General features: G+C 45.4%; 1 protein-coding gene across 3 annotated transcripts in view; it reads right to left on the bottom strand.

Annotated features, from left to right (window-relative positions):
- CC2D2A (coiled-coil and C2 domain containing 2A) overlaps positions 1-15,368 on the bottom strand; it is a 102,319-nt gene extending 86,951 nt beyond the window's left edge. The window contains exons 1-4 of one of the 3 annotated variants that reach the window (XM_079154520.1): positions 15,146-15,368; positions 9,740-9,796; positions 7,396-7,479; positions 5,454-5,577 (exon numbers count right to left, since the gene is read on the bottom strand). In XM_079154520.1, the coding sequence (XP_079010646.1) occupies positions 5,454-5,577; positions 7,396-7,479; positions 9,740-9,778 (247 nt within the window). In that variant the 5' untranslated portion in view covers positions 9,779-9,796; positions 15,146-15,368. The other 2 variants (XR_013766310.1, XM_079154519.1) reach the window with 2 other exon arrangements.
- Positions 15,369-15,638: the final 270 nt, after the last annotated feature.

Consider the following 15,638-nt stretch of genomic DNA (forward strand, 5'->3'; position numbering starts at 1 on the left):
TTCCTCCCCTCTGAGGGGCCAGGGATTCGAACCGGGGTCCTTGCGCATGCTAGGCGAGTGCTCTCCTACACAAGCTATTTGTTCAGCTCCTGAACTGACTTTTGTCTCATATTAAGAGTCTTCCAGGGCTGAAGAGATAGCTCAGTCAGTAGAGTGCTTGCCTTGCAAGCACAAAGCCCTGGGTTCGATCCCCAGCACCGAAAAAAAAAAAAAAAAAAAAAGAGTCTTCCATGGATTGCTGAGAACCGCTGCTGGGTTGGAGCACTGCCATTGCATCTTTTGTGGGAAGACCAGCCAGGGTTAAATTTGTGGGTGGAGAATGGCACTGTGATGCAGAAAGCTTTGGGGTCAACAGACTTGGGCTTGGATTTTGGCTCCATCACTTCTAGCTGTTGATGGTCTCTGGACTCTAGTCTCCTAATCTATGAAACAATGTCTGAGAACAGGAGTGCTCTGATAATTAGTAGCATAGTACACGTAAAGACCTGAGATGGGTGCCTGCCAGCCTGTGGCCTCGCTCAGAAGGTGGTCTTAAGTTCTCAGAGTTCAAGGCTACCAGATGGATCTGTTTACCTGTCTGCCTACCTACCCATTGGTCTGTCTGTTTATACCCCCATTCCCTTTCTCAGGAGTAAAAGTCTTAGATAAATCAGAGTTCCATACCTTTCTCAGTGTCAATCTATGGCTATAAACTTTCTTGTTAGGACTCGTGGAGCACTGAAGTTGAGGTCTCATCTAGAAAATGTAGGCAACAGCGTTTATAAATTGTCAGGAGGAAAAGCCTCATGATTCATTTATAGACTCTTAGCTCCAGCCCAGGGAAGAAGGCCTTTCCTGGCAGGCTCACTGGCAAACATGCAACTTCCCCTGAACATTTAAAAGGGAGGAGGAGTACAGGAAGGTTTGACGCATATGGAAATCAACTGATGCAATACGTCATATTAGCCGAATTAATATCAAAACCACATGATGAGCTCAACTGGTGCAGAAAAATCATTGGACAAAATTCAACAGTTTTTCATGATCAAAACATCCAAATAAACTAGAAATGGAAGGCATCTACCTCAGTATAATAAAGGTACCATGAAGGTCATACAGCTATTTCATATTCAATGAAAACCTGAAAGCTTTTCTTCTGAGATCAGAAACAAGGCAAACAGATAACTACTCTTACCACATCTATTCAACATAGAGAAGTCTTACCCAGAGCAATTAGGCAAGACAAAACTCAAAGTCACCCACACCAGAGAGGAAGAAGTAAAATTATCTCTGTACACAGATGACATAATCTTATATACAGGAAAGCTTAAAAGAATCCATGAAAAAAAAAACAAAAAAACTGTTACTGTTAGAACTAATGCATGAATTCAACAAAGTTGTAGGATACAAAATCAACACATAAAAATCAGTTGCATTTATGTATACCAACAATAAACAATCCAAAAATGAAAGTAAGAAGATAATTCCATTTACAATAAGATAAAAATAATACTTTGGAGTAAACTGCTAAGAAGGTGAAAGACTTGTACGCTGAAAACTTTAAAACTTTGCTGAGAGAAATGAAAGAAATCACAGACAAATGGAAAGATCGGAATACTTAATGTTGTTAAAATGTCAATACTACCCCAAACAGTCTATAGATGTAATGCCTATCAAAATCCCAATGGCATTTCTTTTGCAGAAATAGAAAAATCTGTCCTAAGTTTTTAAGTAATAGAAGAGATCCTGAATAGCTAAAGCAATTTCAAAAAAGAACGTAGTAGGTTTCACACATCCTGGATTCAAAGCATATTACAAGACTACAGTAATTAAAACAGTGTGGCACTAGCATAAAGACAGGCATAAGAGCAGTGGAATAGAATGGAAAACCCAGACATAAGCGCTGGAGTGTATAGTCAGCTGATTCTTAACAATGGTGCAGAGATCACTCAATGGGGAAAGACAGCGTTCAACAATGGATAGCCACATGCAAAATAATTAAGTTGGCTCGTTACCTTATACTATATACAAACATTAACGAAAAGTAGATAAGGGCCCAAACATAAAATATAACACATTAAACTACTAAAGAAAACTTAAAGGGAAAAGCTTAGTGATATTGAATTTGACAATAACTTCAATATAACCTCTAAAGCACAAGCAAAAAAAGCAAAGAGACAAGAGATCTGCATTAAGCTAAAACCTGTGCTGCAAAGACAACACAAAGAGTGAATGCAGGGGATAAAGCCCTGCTCTCCAGAGGTGTCGTTTCAGCAGAGCAGATAACCAGCCCACAGGAAGCTCACTGGAGGAACCCGGAGGCCATGTGCACACCGAAGGAAAACAGAGCCAGGCAGAGGACAGTCTGTGTGACAGGGTGGGCCACTGCCTCTGTTCTGCCCTTGTCCCTTCCAAAGTCTATCTAAGCACAGCAACTTTCAACCTTGAGTCCAGTCCCTTAGTTCTCTGCTCAAACTCTCCAGCAACTCTCATCTACTTGGATTAAAAGTCCAAGGAGCCACAGGACTGGGTACAAGTCCCCTCCCCTTTTCCTCCTGGCTCACTCTCCTTCAACATCCCTTGCCTTCTGGATGTTCTTGAAACACACCAAGCACACTCTTGCTTTATGGCCACTCCTGGAACGTTCACCCTGCTGGGATCTCTCCCTTTATTTTATAAATAGCAGTTCTTCCTCTCATTCCACTAGAGTCCTGTTCCGCTTATTCTGTATCTTTCTCTGTAGTATGCCTCACCCGCTGCATGATACATTTATCATGCTCGTTTCAGCTGTATTCTCTCTTTCCCTCCAACGGGACAAAAACTCTGTAGGTATTGAGACATTCATTCCACTCTTATTTTACAAATAAACTGAAGTTTAGGGAGGTCAGGAAACTCGCCCAAGTAAGACAGGTACCCGCTTCGATACCAAAGCCAATGGACTTAACTGCTACAGCATGACTACCTTTCAGTCAATTGTGTAATAAACACACGGAGAACTTCCCTCACGTGGGAACCAAAGCTCAGGAAGTCAGGGAGCCATGAAGCCATGAGGCTTTTTGAGCCAGGAATGAGCCAACCAAAGTGGAGTGATGGGGGAAGGTGGCAAACTCAGATGGAAGGGCCAATGAGACTTGGGCCTCAAGACTGACTTTGGATTTGGTGTGAGGTTTATTATTTCCAAGTGGAAAAGTGAGGAGAGGAGAGTTTTAAAGAACGACCAGGGTGGTGGTTTTAGAATATGGCCATAGGTTCTTTGACACGCCTTCCAAAGGTGGAGCCCAATGTCCCTGATTTTAAACGCGGCTGGATTCCGCGCCTGCTTCCAGCAAACAGCAGGTGTGTGCGGCCCAGGCGAGGTCTGCGGGCGTCACTGCTGTCGCCTTCTCCCCACCGGCATCTGCACACGCCGTGATCCCAGCTCCACCGCCCGCTGCCTCCCCGACGCCCCCCGAGCAGACTCCCGCAGGCCGCGCGGGGGCTCGGTTCCACCCTCACTCTGCCGCCTTCCCTTCTCTCAGCCTCCTTACTCCTTGTGACCTGTCTGTCCCTGCTCCAGTGTGCGTGGGTGTAATGAGTGACACCTGCTCTGCTCTCCTGACCACGTGGCTGGTCCTCCCCTGGTTTCGACTCCTCATTTCTGACGGATGCAGGCCACACAGGCTTCTTAGGCATCGGGTGCTCGGCTCCTCACATTTTCTCTGCATCTGGGCCCACCAGTGCTTCCAGATCGGCAAGCACTTTCAGCCGTGTGCAGGGCTTTCTAGATCCTGGTCATGTCCTGACTCAACAGGCGTGTCTTAGTGTAACTGCATACCTTGGATTCTCCAAATCCGAAAAGAGCTTTTAATCTTGACTAATGTATAGATCAACTTTCTTCATCTCAGATACTTTATACTGTTTATTTATCTAATGCCCCATAATATTTAAAGTACTTTCATATCCAATTATTGTCTAATCTTTATAGTCACCCATATGACCATAGTGGACAGTTTATCCCTCTCTGATTTTTTTTTTTTTTTTTTTTTTTTTTTTGTGTGTGTGTGTGTTAGGGACTTGAATTAAGAGGTGCTCTATCCCTGAGCCACATTCCCAGTCCTTTCAGTTTCTATTTTGAGACAGGGTCTCACTAAATGTCCAGATTGCCCTCAGATTTACATTCCTTTTGCCTCAGCCTCCCAAGGTGCTGGGATTGTAGGCATGCACCACAGCACCCAGCTCTACATTTTAGAAATAAGGGAAGAATCTACTTTTCATAACATTAAGCCTTTATTGCTGGTCACCTCCTATGACATTTTTTTTTTTTTTTTCAATTGATTTTGAAACAACGACTTAATGTCTAGTAGTTATGCTAAGGACTGAACTGTGTCTCGCTCAAATTTGTATACTGAAGCCCTTACCCCCAAAGTCACTGTATTTGGAGATAAGCTTATAGGAGGTAATTAGAGTCAAGTGAGCTCATAAGGGTGGGGCTCTGGCATGACAGAACTGGAGTTCTCACAAGAAGAGACTCCAGAACTAACCCCTGCCGTGTCAGCCCAGAGAGGGATCGCGGCCATTGCTGGAAGGGCCTCCCTGGACACTGGCCCTGTTGGCTTCATGATCTTGGAGTCCCAGCTTCCAGAACTATGAGAAAATACACTTTTATTGTCTAAATCACCCAGTCTATGATATGGAGAGCCATGTTATGGGAGCCCAAGCTGAGACAGTTGGAATCTTCAATAATGAACAATTTTGAGCATTTAGAAAAAGAAACAGCTCTCTGGGATAAATTCTGGTTCTGTTTTTACTAATACCTAACAGCTCTCCTTGATTCACTGCTTTCAGATTAGAACCACATTTTTCTTAGGGTTGGACTTCAGATCAATTTACTTCCTAAACCCTCTAATTTCCAAGTTACTTTATTCCCCAGCTCTGCCACAGTGAAATAGTGTAGCAATTATGTAACGATCAAAAAGTATACCACACTTCTCTTCCTGTCTAATCCACTTTTCTTCATGAGAAGCAAGAGTGAAGGGCAATTGCTTTCCCTACAATGAGCAGATAATGTTCCTTGTCCCCAGAAGAGCAAATACTGTGAAATACAGGCCAAGGTTCTTGGGAGGGGACAGGCAAGCATGCCGGGGATGAGTGTAGGTCACTGAGCTCAGACCTTCCTCATCTCCACAACCAACTCAAGTTCCATGTCTTTGAGGTACGTGACCCCCAACTATGTCCTTCTCCTTTGACTGTCTATTTTATTATCTGCACCATTTCTATTTTCATCAATGCTTTCTAACTTATCTGGTTATAGAAACACGTCCCCAAGCTGTGTGTCCTGTTTCCTGGACAAATGCTAACCTGGAAAATGACCCACAGATTTGTGGCAAAGAGGGCTGGACAGGCAGTGACCACGCATAAAAAAAATAATACCCCTAAAACTCAATCTCCAGAATGCAATTAAAAAGTACCGGCTGAATGGATGGAGCGGCACTTACTGTGCGGGCCCCGTCGGGCTGGCACGCTCAGGAGGCCAGTTTCGGGCTCTTCCTGCCCGGGCTCCTGCTGGGAGCCAAGGTGGGATTTTTCTGACACCATTTCTTGGGGGCCAGCAGCTGACGACTGTGAACAGAAGAGCAGAGGTTCAGTGATGCCCAGGATCCTGTCGGCTTGTTCCTCGCCCGGGATGCCGTGGGTTACCAGTGAGGTGATGGGCCTGGTTAACTATTCAGACCTGGACGATGACAATCCCTGACACCCAAGTCACTGTGGGTCTCCCGCTTCCCCCAGAAAGAGCAGCATCGGCCCTGAGTTTTTCTATGAGGCTTCTTTTTAAAATAAAATTACTGAAGTGTCCCCACATAAGATGATCATTTTCACCTTGTCTAGGTAAAATGTGCAGAACGCTGCAGAAAATCACCATCGAGTGATCTGCTCCCCGCTTCAAACAGACGGGAAACAGCTGCTAGAGTGTCGCAGGCTAACCTGGGGCAAATTTGGAGTCCCCACTTTGGGCACCCCCAGAATAGTCTCCTTCGTCTTCCCCAAACTCTCAGGGGAAGAAAACGAGTAAGCAGAGTTGGCAGTGCTGCCTTTGTGACCCGACAAGGTGGGCTTACTGCCAGACTGACCATGGACTTTGAGCAAAAGCATTGCTTTCTCATCTGTAAAACCAGGGAAATGTCACCATGTGGGAGGTGTTGTACAAAGCACAGCAGTTTGGCTGAAAGAGATGGCCAGGGTGGACCCGAGGCTTCCTAGTGAGGACACCATTCAGGGCTCTAGTGGGGGTCGAAACTGGTGGGAAGCCTGCGGGTCAGTGCTGCGCTGTGGAGGGCTGGCAGAGCCCTCTCCTCCCGCTGCTTTCTCCTGCTCAGGCTGCAGCCTCAGCCCTGCTGGCCCAGGCTCGCCGTGCCTCTGGCTCCACACCAGAGGCTTCAGCTCTGCTCATCTGCCGCCCTGTGTCAGGGACAGAGCAGCAGCAGGCTCTAATGGCAGGAAGGGGTTAAAGCGTCGGGGTGTGGATCTGGCTCTAAGTCTCTCAGGTCCCCAAGAGTGGACAGAGGCTGGCCACGTGGGGCCAGGCATCACCTCTCCGCCTCCAAGCTGCCCTGGTGTGGCTTCACTCCCGCCTGCAGGAAAGACAGCAGGCGGCTCCTCTGCCCAGTAGGACCGAAGTGGTGTGCGGGGCCTGGAGGAGCCGGGAGGGAGGCTTCTTCCCTGACTTGGCTCTCCCAGTGCCTCCCACCTCCCCTGTCCATCCCTCTCCACGTGACCACTGGCGCAAAATGGCGCTCCCCTTCCCTCCCTCCCAGGCTGGCTGCTCCATTGTTCCAGGCAATCTCATCCACAACAGCCCTTTCCCGGGTCCCTTCTCAGAGGAGGGCAGCTTCTTACCAAGGGAATGGATTTACCTCGAAAAGGCTTATCCTGCAGGGGGACGCTCCCAGCCGAGGAGGGGACTCCTGCAGAGGTGGGGGAGGGACAGCCAGCAGACCCAGAGCCGGAATTGGCCTCTGGCTCAGACTGAAGTGGAATTGGGGCTTGGAGTTGGAAAAAGAGGGAGTTCCCACAGATTTGTAATCCCGCACTGCCATCTACCGCCTGTGCTGGTTTATGGCCTTCACTGACAACACTCAGAGGTCGGGCTTCTTCCATGTTTCTGGACTTCTCTCTCAGGAGATGGGAGAAAACTTAAAGGGAAAAGCTCTAAGTACGGGTCACGGCCTTATTATGAGGGTCGTCTACGTAAGCTCCCCACCAGGATCCAACACACCGGGCATCTGTTTGCATCCCTGCCTCACTGTTTCCCTGAGTGGGCCCCAAACTGGTACCCACAAAGGGATGCTTCCCTGGGCAGATTCTGTGTGGGCCGCTGGGGGTGCAGGCCGGTTGATCAAGGGCACCAACATGCAGACAGGCTCTCTCATCGCTGCCTACCCGTTTCTTTCTTGGTTGTCTTTGACCCTTTGGGTTCTTCTTCCGACTTCCCACAGCAGCCTCCTCCTCATTTTCAGTGAACTCCTTTAAAGTGCGAAGGGAAGACAAGGAGAACGTTAAGAGAGGGAAAGAGGGGTGTGCCTTCCAGGTATTAACATTAAAATCTCCATCTTGACCTGGGGCTTCCATCTGTTCACATTCACCGTGGGTGAGGAACAGTTAACAATCTAAGTAGCCACCACGGTCCGCCCTTCACAAGAGACCTGTGTGGAAAAACTATCAAAACAGAATCATCGCGAATGAGGTGGTGTAGGTGGCAGGCCCTCATTCATGCTTACAGTGGTTATTGAGCGCTTATTGTGTTCCAGGCCTGGTGACACAGAGAAGAAGAAAACGTGCTCCCCACTTTCAAAATCCTAAGAAAGGGGACAAGTGAATCTGCCAGAAAGGGTGGGGAACCATAGCTCAGGACAGACTTCAGAGTCATATTGGGGTTTCATGGGTTGGTTTTTCTGCTTCCCAACTTTACCAGCAGGTGGGGAGAAGGAACACTGCAGTAAGTCATTGCGAAAGATTCAAGTTAGAAGAAATTTTGGCACATCTCTTTGAAAAGGGAAAATGGCAAATGTCATTCGCTTTTTGCACATTATGCTTTCTAATGTCTTAGACACCAGCTGTTAGAGCTGAAAGTCTAAAGTGCTCAAGCTTTAAAGTTTTATCGTAGAACAAGAAGCTGCAAGACAAACACAGAACCTCTTTCTGGTACCCCAACTTATGAATCTTCTTTTTCTGAAATTGGGAAATATTTTGTTTTTGTACTGGGACAAAGTTGGAACACAAAACCTGGATTTTAATGATATGACATAGGTCTTCAAATCTCACTCAGACTGCTGCTCTCGGGGTTAGGGGTTAGGGAAGGTGTGGACTTCAATCACAGAGAGCAGAGCTGAGATCCCACCAGAGAATGGTCTTGGTTCGTGCGACCCGTCTGTCTTCCCCATCCTCTGAGCAAAGTGTCAGCCTCTCTCTGGCTTCCTTTCCCTAGGGCCCACCAGATGGGGAGGATTCTTAGCTCAAAGATTCACCAGCTTGATTATAAGGTGATGATAACATCAAGGTGTATAAGTATGGTTCTAAATTCAATTCTAAATTCTTATTGGCTGAGAATGGACGTGTGAGAAATCTAGGTCATTTTTTTCTTTCCAATGTTTTAATCCTCAACCACTGACAGACTGTCCAGTAGGACTCCCAGTAAGATGAAATGTCAGTTCCATGAAGGAACAGAATGTGGTTCACTGCTTTATCCCCTGGGACAAGAGGCACAGAATATATTTGCTGTACAAATGAAGAGAAAAATAGAGATTTATGTGGTTGATTCCTACTTGATATTTTGCTCAAAGTTAATCTGCAAGGTTTTATAATGAGTTCCCTCAGGCATTTTGATGCACTGCATGGGAAATAGCAAATTGTCTCCTTTCTGTCTCTATGGTCTCAAGCTGGTGAGCCCATCAGCCAGTGGAGAAGTAAGGATTCTTCTGTTCAGTGGGCTCCCATTTCCAAATTGTAGACAGCTGTCCTTCTCTGGTCTTGGCAGTGTTTTAGTTAGTTTTTGTACACTATGAGTCAGAAATTGCAAGACTCCAGGGATATAGGGTTTTATTAGTACCATAATCTACCACTATTACCTTCATTCTGAATTCTTAAGGAAATCAATATGCTTCAGGCAGAACTGGGCTCCAGAAGTACATAGTAAGTTAGAGCTGTATTGGGTTGGAATTCATGAAATGATGACAAATTAATTTCAGAGAGTTCAGGCGGAGGTAAGACCTGGAGTGCCACAGGGCGGCTGGCCACACATCTACCCACCTTCTGTACTGCATGCCTGAGTGCTGAATGAAATTAAATCTGGTCTAGGATGCCTCTGTGCCTTGAACCCTACTTGATAAACTACAACCTAATTTAGTGTATAAACTAATTGAAAGCCTAACTACTTTTGTAACAAACACCCGAGTCTCAGACCATCATGGCAGCCAAGTTCAGTAAATCCTTGGTGGCCAACTGATCAGACCATGCTCACCTAAGGCGACTCTGAGCTACTATGAGTCAAGCTGTTCCCATATCTCACTTCCGTTTTCTGTTAAGTGCTGTCTACCCACATGTGCAGGGAGCTCTCTGAACCTCTTCTGGTTCTGAGGTTGTTCTACTTATGAATTGTTCCTTGTTCAAACTCAGTTAAATTATTTGTTTAAAGATTTTCTTTTTACATATGCAATAAATGCTTCTTATTGGCCTTAACTTCCTCATTTAAAACACATCCCAAGGGACCATCTAAGTAACGACTTACCTCTGTAATTATTTTTATTTTTTCTTCCCTGGAATTCATTTTGGCAGTGATGGATCTCTGAAGACAAAGAACAATGAAGAAGTCAGGCATTTTGAAGTCAATGACATATTGTTCTTAACATCGATGCATATGAACTAGACCTTAGTCTGAGTAGAATTTCTGTCCGCCAGGGAGACTTGCAGATCCTAGGACTGGTGGACTTATATAACAGAGGAGAAGGGAGGGTGCCAGACTCCCCTGTCCCCATGACCCTGGCTTCACTGCACATAGCCTTGAAGTCAGATGACCATGGTTGGAATCCAGTCCTGGTAGGAAAATCTCATAGCTTTTCTCCCGTAAACCTCCACCTTTCTATCTCTTCTCACTCTCTGCCCTTGACCTTGGTTCCCATTTTTTTAAGCAAAGAAATGAGATCAGGGAGGGACCCAAGACCATCTCTCCTTATTTACACCTCAGAGTCACTTCCACTTGCTCTGGCGAATCATCCTGCTCTCTTCTGGCCAGCACCTCCACCTGTCCCTGGGCCCCATCACTGGGCTCCTCCAGGACCTTGGTCTGGACAATTCCCCCTCTTTCACCTGGATAATCATTTCTTTCTGCTTTCTTGGCTTAGCTCATTCCTATCAGGGTCAGAAGTGCTATAATTTGTCCTTTCCTAGAAAAACAAAAACAAAAAAAACTAGACTTTACTTCTAGTGCTTACTCAATTTTCATTCTTTATAGGAAAGTCCAGTAAAACATTCTCTTTCTTTCTTTCTTTTTTTTTTTTTTTTTAAATGGGGGACAATACAGTACATCTTGGAACCCTGGAATTGCTCTGCTCAGAATCTCTAATGTTGCCTGCACTGCTGAGTCTCATGATCAGACCTCAATCTGCAGCAAGCTTGATCTCATCAGAGGCATCTGGTGATGAAAGTAACCCACCGCAGACTTTTGAAATGCTTTCTTCACTTGGTCTATGGGACAAATTCCTTCCTGGTTTTCTTTCTGCTCACCCTCTTACATTCCCTTGCTGGTATCTTCTCATCTCCTCAACATGAAATATTGGGGTATTCTTGGGGTCAGCCCAACCTGGTCTCACTCCCTGGGTCATCTCCTCCCATCTTTTGGCTTTACAGACCATGTATGGACTGATGCTTCACAAATTCACATTCTTACTCCAGACATCTCCCTAGCATGGCAGGCCCAAATATGGCTCCTTGATGGACAGCTTCGCCTAGCTTAACATGCCCTAAATGAAGCTCCTGGCTTTTACCCTGCAAGCCTGCTGTGCTACAATCTTCCTGACACACTAAACGTGCCTTCCTTTTAAATTCTTCCTATTCTTCCATGACAAATCACAACTGTGATAGTTAATTTTAGGATTAAGAAATACCTAAAAACCTAGAAGAGCACTATTTTGGGTGTATCTGAGAGGGTATTTCCAAAGGAGGTTAGTGTGGGCATCTGAGTGGACTAGGTGGGGAAGACCAGCTCTCAATGTGAGAGAACCTTCTAGTCAGCCACAGACTGAGAGACCAAACACAGAAGGTGAACTGGTCTTTCGCTGCAGCCCCTAAGAGCTAGGGCATGACAGTTTCCTGAAGCCCAGGTTCTCTGGCCTCTGGGCTCCAGCAGCCCTCGAATTTGCAGACCTTCTGCCTCAAAGCTAGAGTTACACCATCACATTCCCTGGTTCTGAGGTCCTCAGACTGAACGGAACCACATCCCACATCCCACAACCTCCAGCATGTAGACAGCCTGCTGCGGCTCATTGTGTAAGCCAATCCCTAATAAATCCCCTCTTACGTACATACACATATCCTTTTGGTTCTGCATCTCTGGAGAACCCTGGCTAATATGGCCAGTCCATCAGAAATCCTGCCAGCCTGGGCTTCAGATTATATGTAGAACTTAGTCACCTCTAAGCACCTCCACTATCAACACCCTGATCTAGCTCTATCTCCTCTCATACAGACCACTGTGGGAATCTCCTAATTTCTCTGCTTTGAAGCCACAGTGAAGAGTTGAAAATTTAAGTGAGAATATGTCATTCCACCACGCAGAATCCTCCAGCGAATTCCCTTTGTCAACCAGGTAAAACCAGATCCTTCCAAAGTTCAACAAGGTCCTACGAGATTTTGTGCTTCAATTGTCTTTAGGGCTTTTGCATTTGGGGTTCCCTCTGCCTAGAACTTTCTTTTCTCCAGTTATCTACACAGTTGTCTCTCTCTTTTCCTTCCTTCAGGTCTTGAATGAAATGTCGTTTTCTCAGCCAGGACCTCTCTGACAGGTCACAGTACAATGGTAACTTCTCATCCCCCAGAACTTCCTAAGTACCTTCCAATGACTTCCACAGCACTTACCACCAATCCAACATATGCACTTACTTGTCAGCGTCTGCCTGTCTCCATTAGTAGGTAGCTGTAACAGGGCAGAAACAGTATTTTGTTCATTGTTTACCCCCAGAGCCTTGGACCATGGCACACACAGACCTCAATTTATATTTATCAGATGAACGCCGAAGTTACTACTGATTGGCTGCCTCTTCATAGCCGTGTTCTGGAACATTTAAAGCCTCCCTGTCGGGGTGCTCTGAAGATTAATTGAGGGAATGTTTGGAGAAACACTAGGCCCAGGCCTAGTATCATGGAATCCTTGCTGGATTCAGTCAGTGAAGCAGCTCATTTGAGGTGTTCAGGGTCTCCTTGAGCTTCCTGAGGAATTAGCATGGAAAAGGGAAAAGATCTGAAATTCTCTTTCCTGCCATACAGACTCCTCTCAAGGTACAAAAGGCAGAAGGGAGGAGGAGGAAATACTGGAGAATGAAATTGGCCAAATTATGCTGTTATGTTGTGTGCATGTACAAATATGTAACGACAAACCTCACCATTGTGTCCAACTATAATGCACCAATAAAATATCAGAAGGGAAATGATGGAAGCAGATCAGAAAAAAAAGAGGTGAGAGGGTAATCAAGAGCAGCTGAGTGGGAATTGCTAAAGGAAAAGAAAGCTCTCCAATAAAGCACTCTGGTCATTATTAACTGAGGGAAAAAAAAAAGAACTGTGAAGTATTTTAGTACGTAAAAAATGATTCTCTATAAATAAATAGATCACACATGGAAGAAAGAAATAGATGTAGAAAATGAAAAATGTAAGGAGATTGGTTTTTTTCTCCACATTCTTTCCTGATCATTACCTTCGAATGTGTTTCTAAGGAAATCAAATGGCACCAGAATCTATTTTTCTCACGAGCACTGTTGCTAAGAAGAGATAAATCAACACCTCTCAACTTCAATATGCCACTTGTCATCGCCGTTTGCATTGGGTACTTGTTAAATATATTCTTATTGGCAACATCAAAATAGGACCCGTGATTTACTGCACACTTATTTTGTACTTTTTTTAGATATATGTCCTCTTTATTCTCCACAGTAACACTGCTGGCCCAGCAGTACATGCCCCAATTTATACAAGCGGAAACTAAGACTGATGGGTTATGCGATTTGCTCAAGGTCATAGACATTAAAAGTCACACTCAGAATTTGATCTCAAGACTGTGATTCCCAAGTCCTCCCCGTTCACTGCCACCTCTTTCTGTCTCCATTTAGTCTTACTTTTGCAGTGTAACTATTCTAGGCTAGTCTATCATTCTGTAACTTCATTTCAATTTATAACTGAAAGCTGAGAAGCTTTGTACATGCGATAAAAGGCTTAGGCTATGCTAGGTCGATGATTTATTTCACACAGTGCAGAAAACCAAACATATTTTTCAAGGAAAGTACTAACACGATCATCAGAACAAATAGATGGTCCCTAAGGGTCATCAGCAGACCAGAGCCACGTCCTGAGGACCGTGTGGGAATCCTACAGGGTGCAGGGAAAGGAATGAAGGAATTGGAAAGAGACAAAATTGCATACAAGGCATCTGAATCATGGCTGCCAAAAGAGAGAATGTATTACATGATTACAGTGAAACCATGAGTTTATGGAAAGAGAGCAGCCTTGTAAAAAATTCTATGCATTGGTGCTCAAATTAGAGCTGTACTGACCAGTCTGTGGCCTTTGCTTCTTGGTAGAATAAAGATCCTGCTTCCGCCCTTGAAGGGCTCAGTGATAGATGTGTAGTCAAATGCCTGCGTGGACCAGGCTCTCTATTTTGGTAGGTTTTTAAGAAGAGGTGGGAGGGGCTACGGCTCAGTGGTAGAGCACTTGCCTAGTATACTACAAGGCCCTGGTTCAATCCCCAGCAAACACACACACACACACACACACACATACACACACCAAACAAACAAAACCCCAAAACCAGAAGAGGTGATAATAGAGAGGGGGTGTGGAAGAAACAAATGAAAAGGGGAAAGAGCTTAGAGGACAGAGGAGAGTCATAAAAAAAAACCCTGAGGAAACAGTCAAGAGGACAGGAGATGCCACATGCACCCTTTTTGTATCCATTATCTAGTCCTATAAGTTATTCTAGCTTTCCTTAGTATAAAGTTAGTGACAAACGACTTTGTGGAATCATTTAATCAGATGAATTCAGTCTCTATTGCACTCAGAGAGGGCATGTAAAGCCATATTTGTGCTGCTGCCTGGCACAGGACAATGCACCCAAGTGCTGGGAGTCCCTCCCTGGAAGGGTGTGCTCCAAGTACCTTCCCATAAACCGCTTAAGGCACGCAGATCATTGTGCCCTTACTACCTGTTTATAGGGCTGTCTTCCCAGCAAACCCCCAGTTTCTGGCCAGGTCGAATTCGTTTTTGCATGCTCTAAACTTAAGCCATGACCTGGTGCATTGTTGATGTTCCATAAACTCTAGGAGATATGTATAGAGAGATATTTCATTCTGCCAGTGAATTTCTTGGCAGAAAAGTTTATATTAATAATGTGATAGCAGATGTGTATTTCTCCTTAGACTTTATTAGCTTTTCATAGCACCTCTTTGCAACGAAGGGGAACAATCAGTTGAAACCACAGCCAGCGGATCTTCCTGAGGTCTTTTGGCAGGTAGGCAACCCTCAGCCTTGTGGCTGAGTTACTTTTCTGTCCAATGGCAATAAAAGTGAAGCAGGCCATAACTAGCACTTGAACCAATTTGAACTAAAAGGCCCAGAAATGCAACACACAGCAAATGTTTTGGCTAGTGTTGGTCGGAGAGCATTTCCACTCAGGAGTCCATATGACTGTGGTTAACTGGATTTACATTTCCTGCAAACCAGACACCAGACGGCAAGCAGCTCAAATCAAAGCTGCCATGTAATGCTCTACACTCCTATTCCAAAAGGTGCAAGAGCACGCAACGCGAGAGCCCTTACATTTACAATTCATTCAATCCACTCTCAGGGAGAGACTGAACTCCAGCCGCTGCTAACTGAAAGCAGGAAACCGTAGCTGTAGCCCTGGTCCCGTTAGAAAGTGGTTTACCTTAAGGAACTTTACAAAAGGCACTTTGCAGATTCCGCTTTCTGGGATGGAAGGGAGGTGGAGAGAGATGGCCCGGGAGTGCTGATGAATCTTCCAGACTGGTTGGGAGGAAGGGCTGAGCGTGGGTGAGGCCAGGCTGCTCCCGGGAAGCTGCAGCCATGTCTCAGGGCGAAAACACCAGCTTAGCAACACGTTCCCAAGGAAGGTCACTGGCGGCTTTTTTTTTCTTTTAAAGTGACAGTTTACTTCTAGTTGAGGAATCCCAGTCTTGGGTATGCAGAGGGGTGCAGCCTACGGTAGGACACAGAAGAGATCAAATTAGTGATGAGGTGACCAGAGTCCATGGGTTCTAAGAACCGTACCCTCCCCCTGACATTGGATTGTCATGCATTTTTCCTAAAGGACAGGAGGTGCTCAGAGCAGGGGTGATTTAGAATCATAAAAGGCCACCTGGAAGGTGTCTAACTCAGAGCAGCAAGTCTTCCTGGAGGCA

The sequence above is a fragment of the Sciurus vulgaris genome (assembly GCF_902686455.1).
Source record: "Sciurus vulgaris genome assembly, chromosome: 9".
NCBI lineage: Eukaryota > Metazoa > Chordata > Mammalia > Rodentia > Sciuridae > Sciurus > Sciurus vulgaris.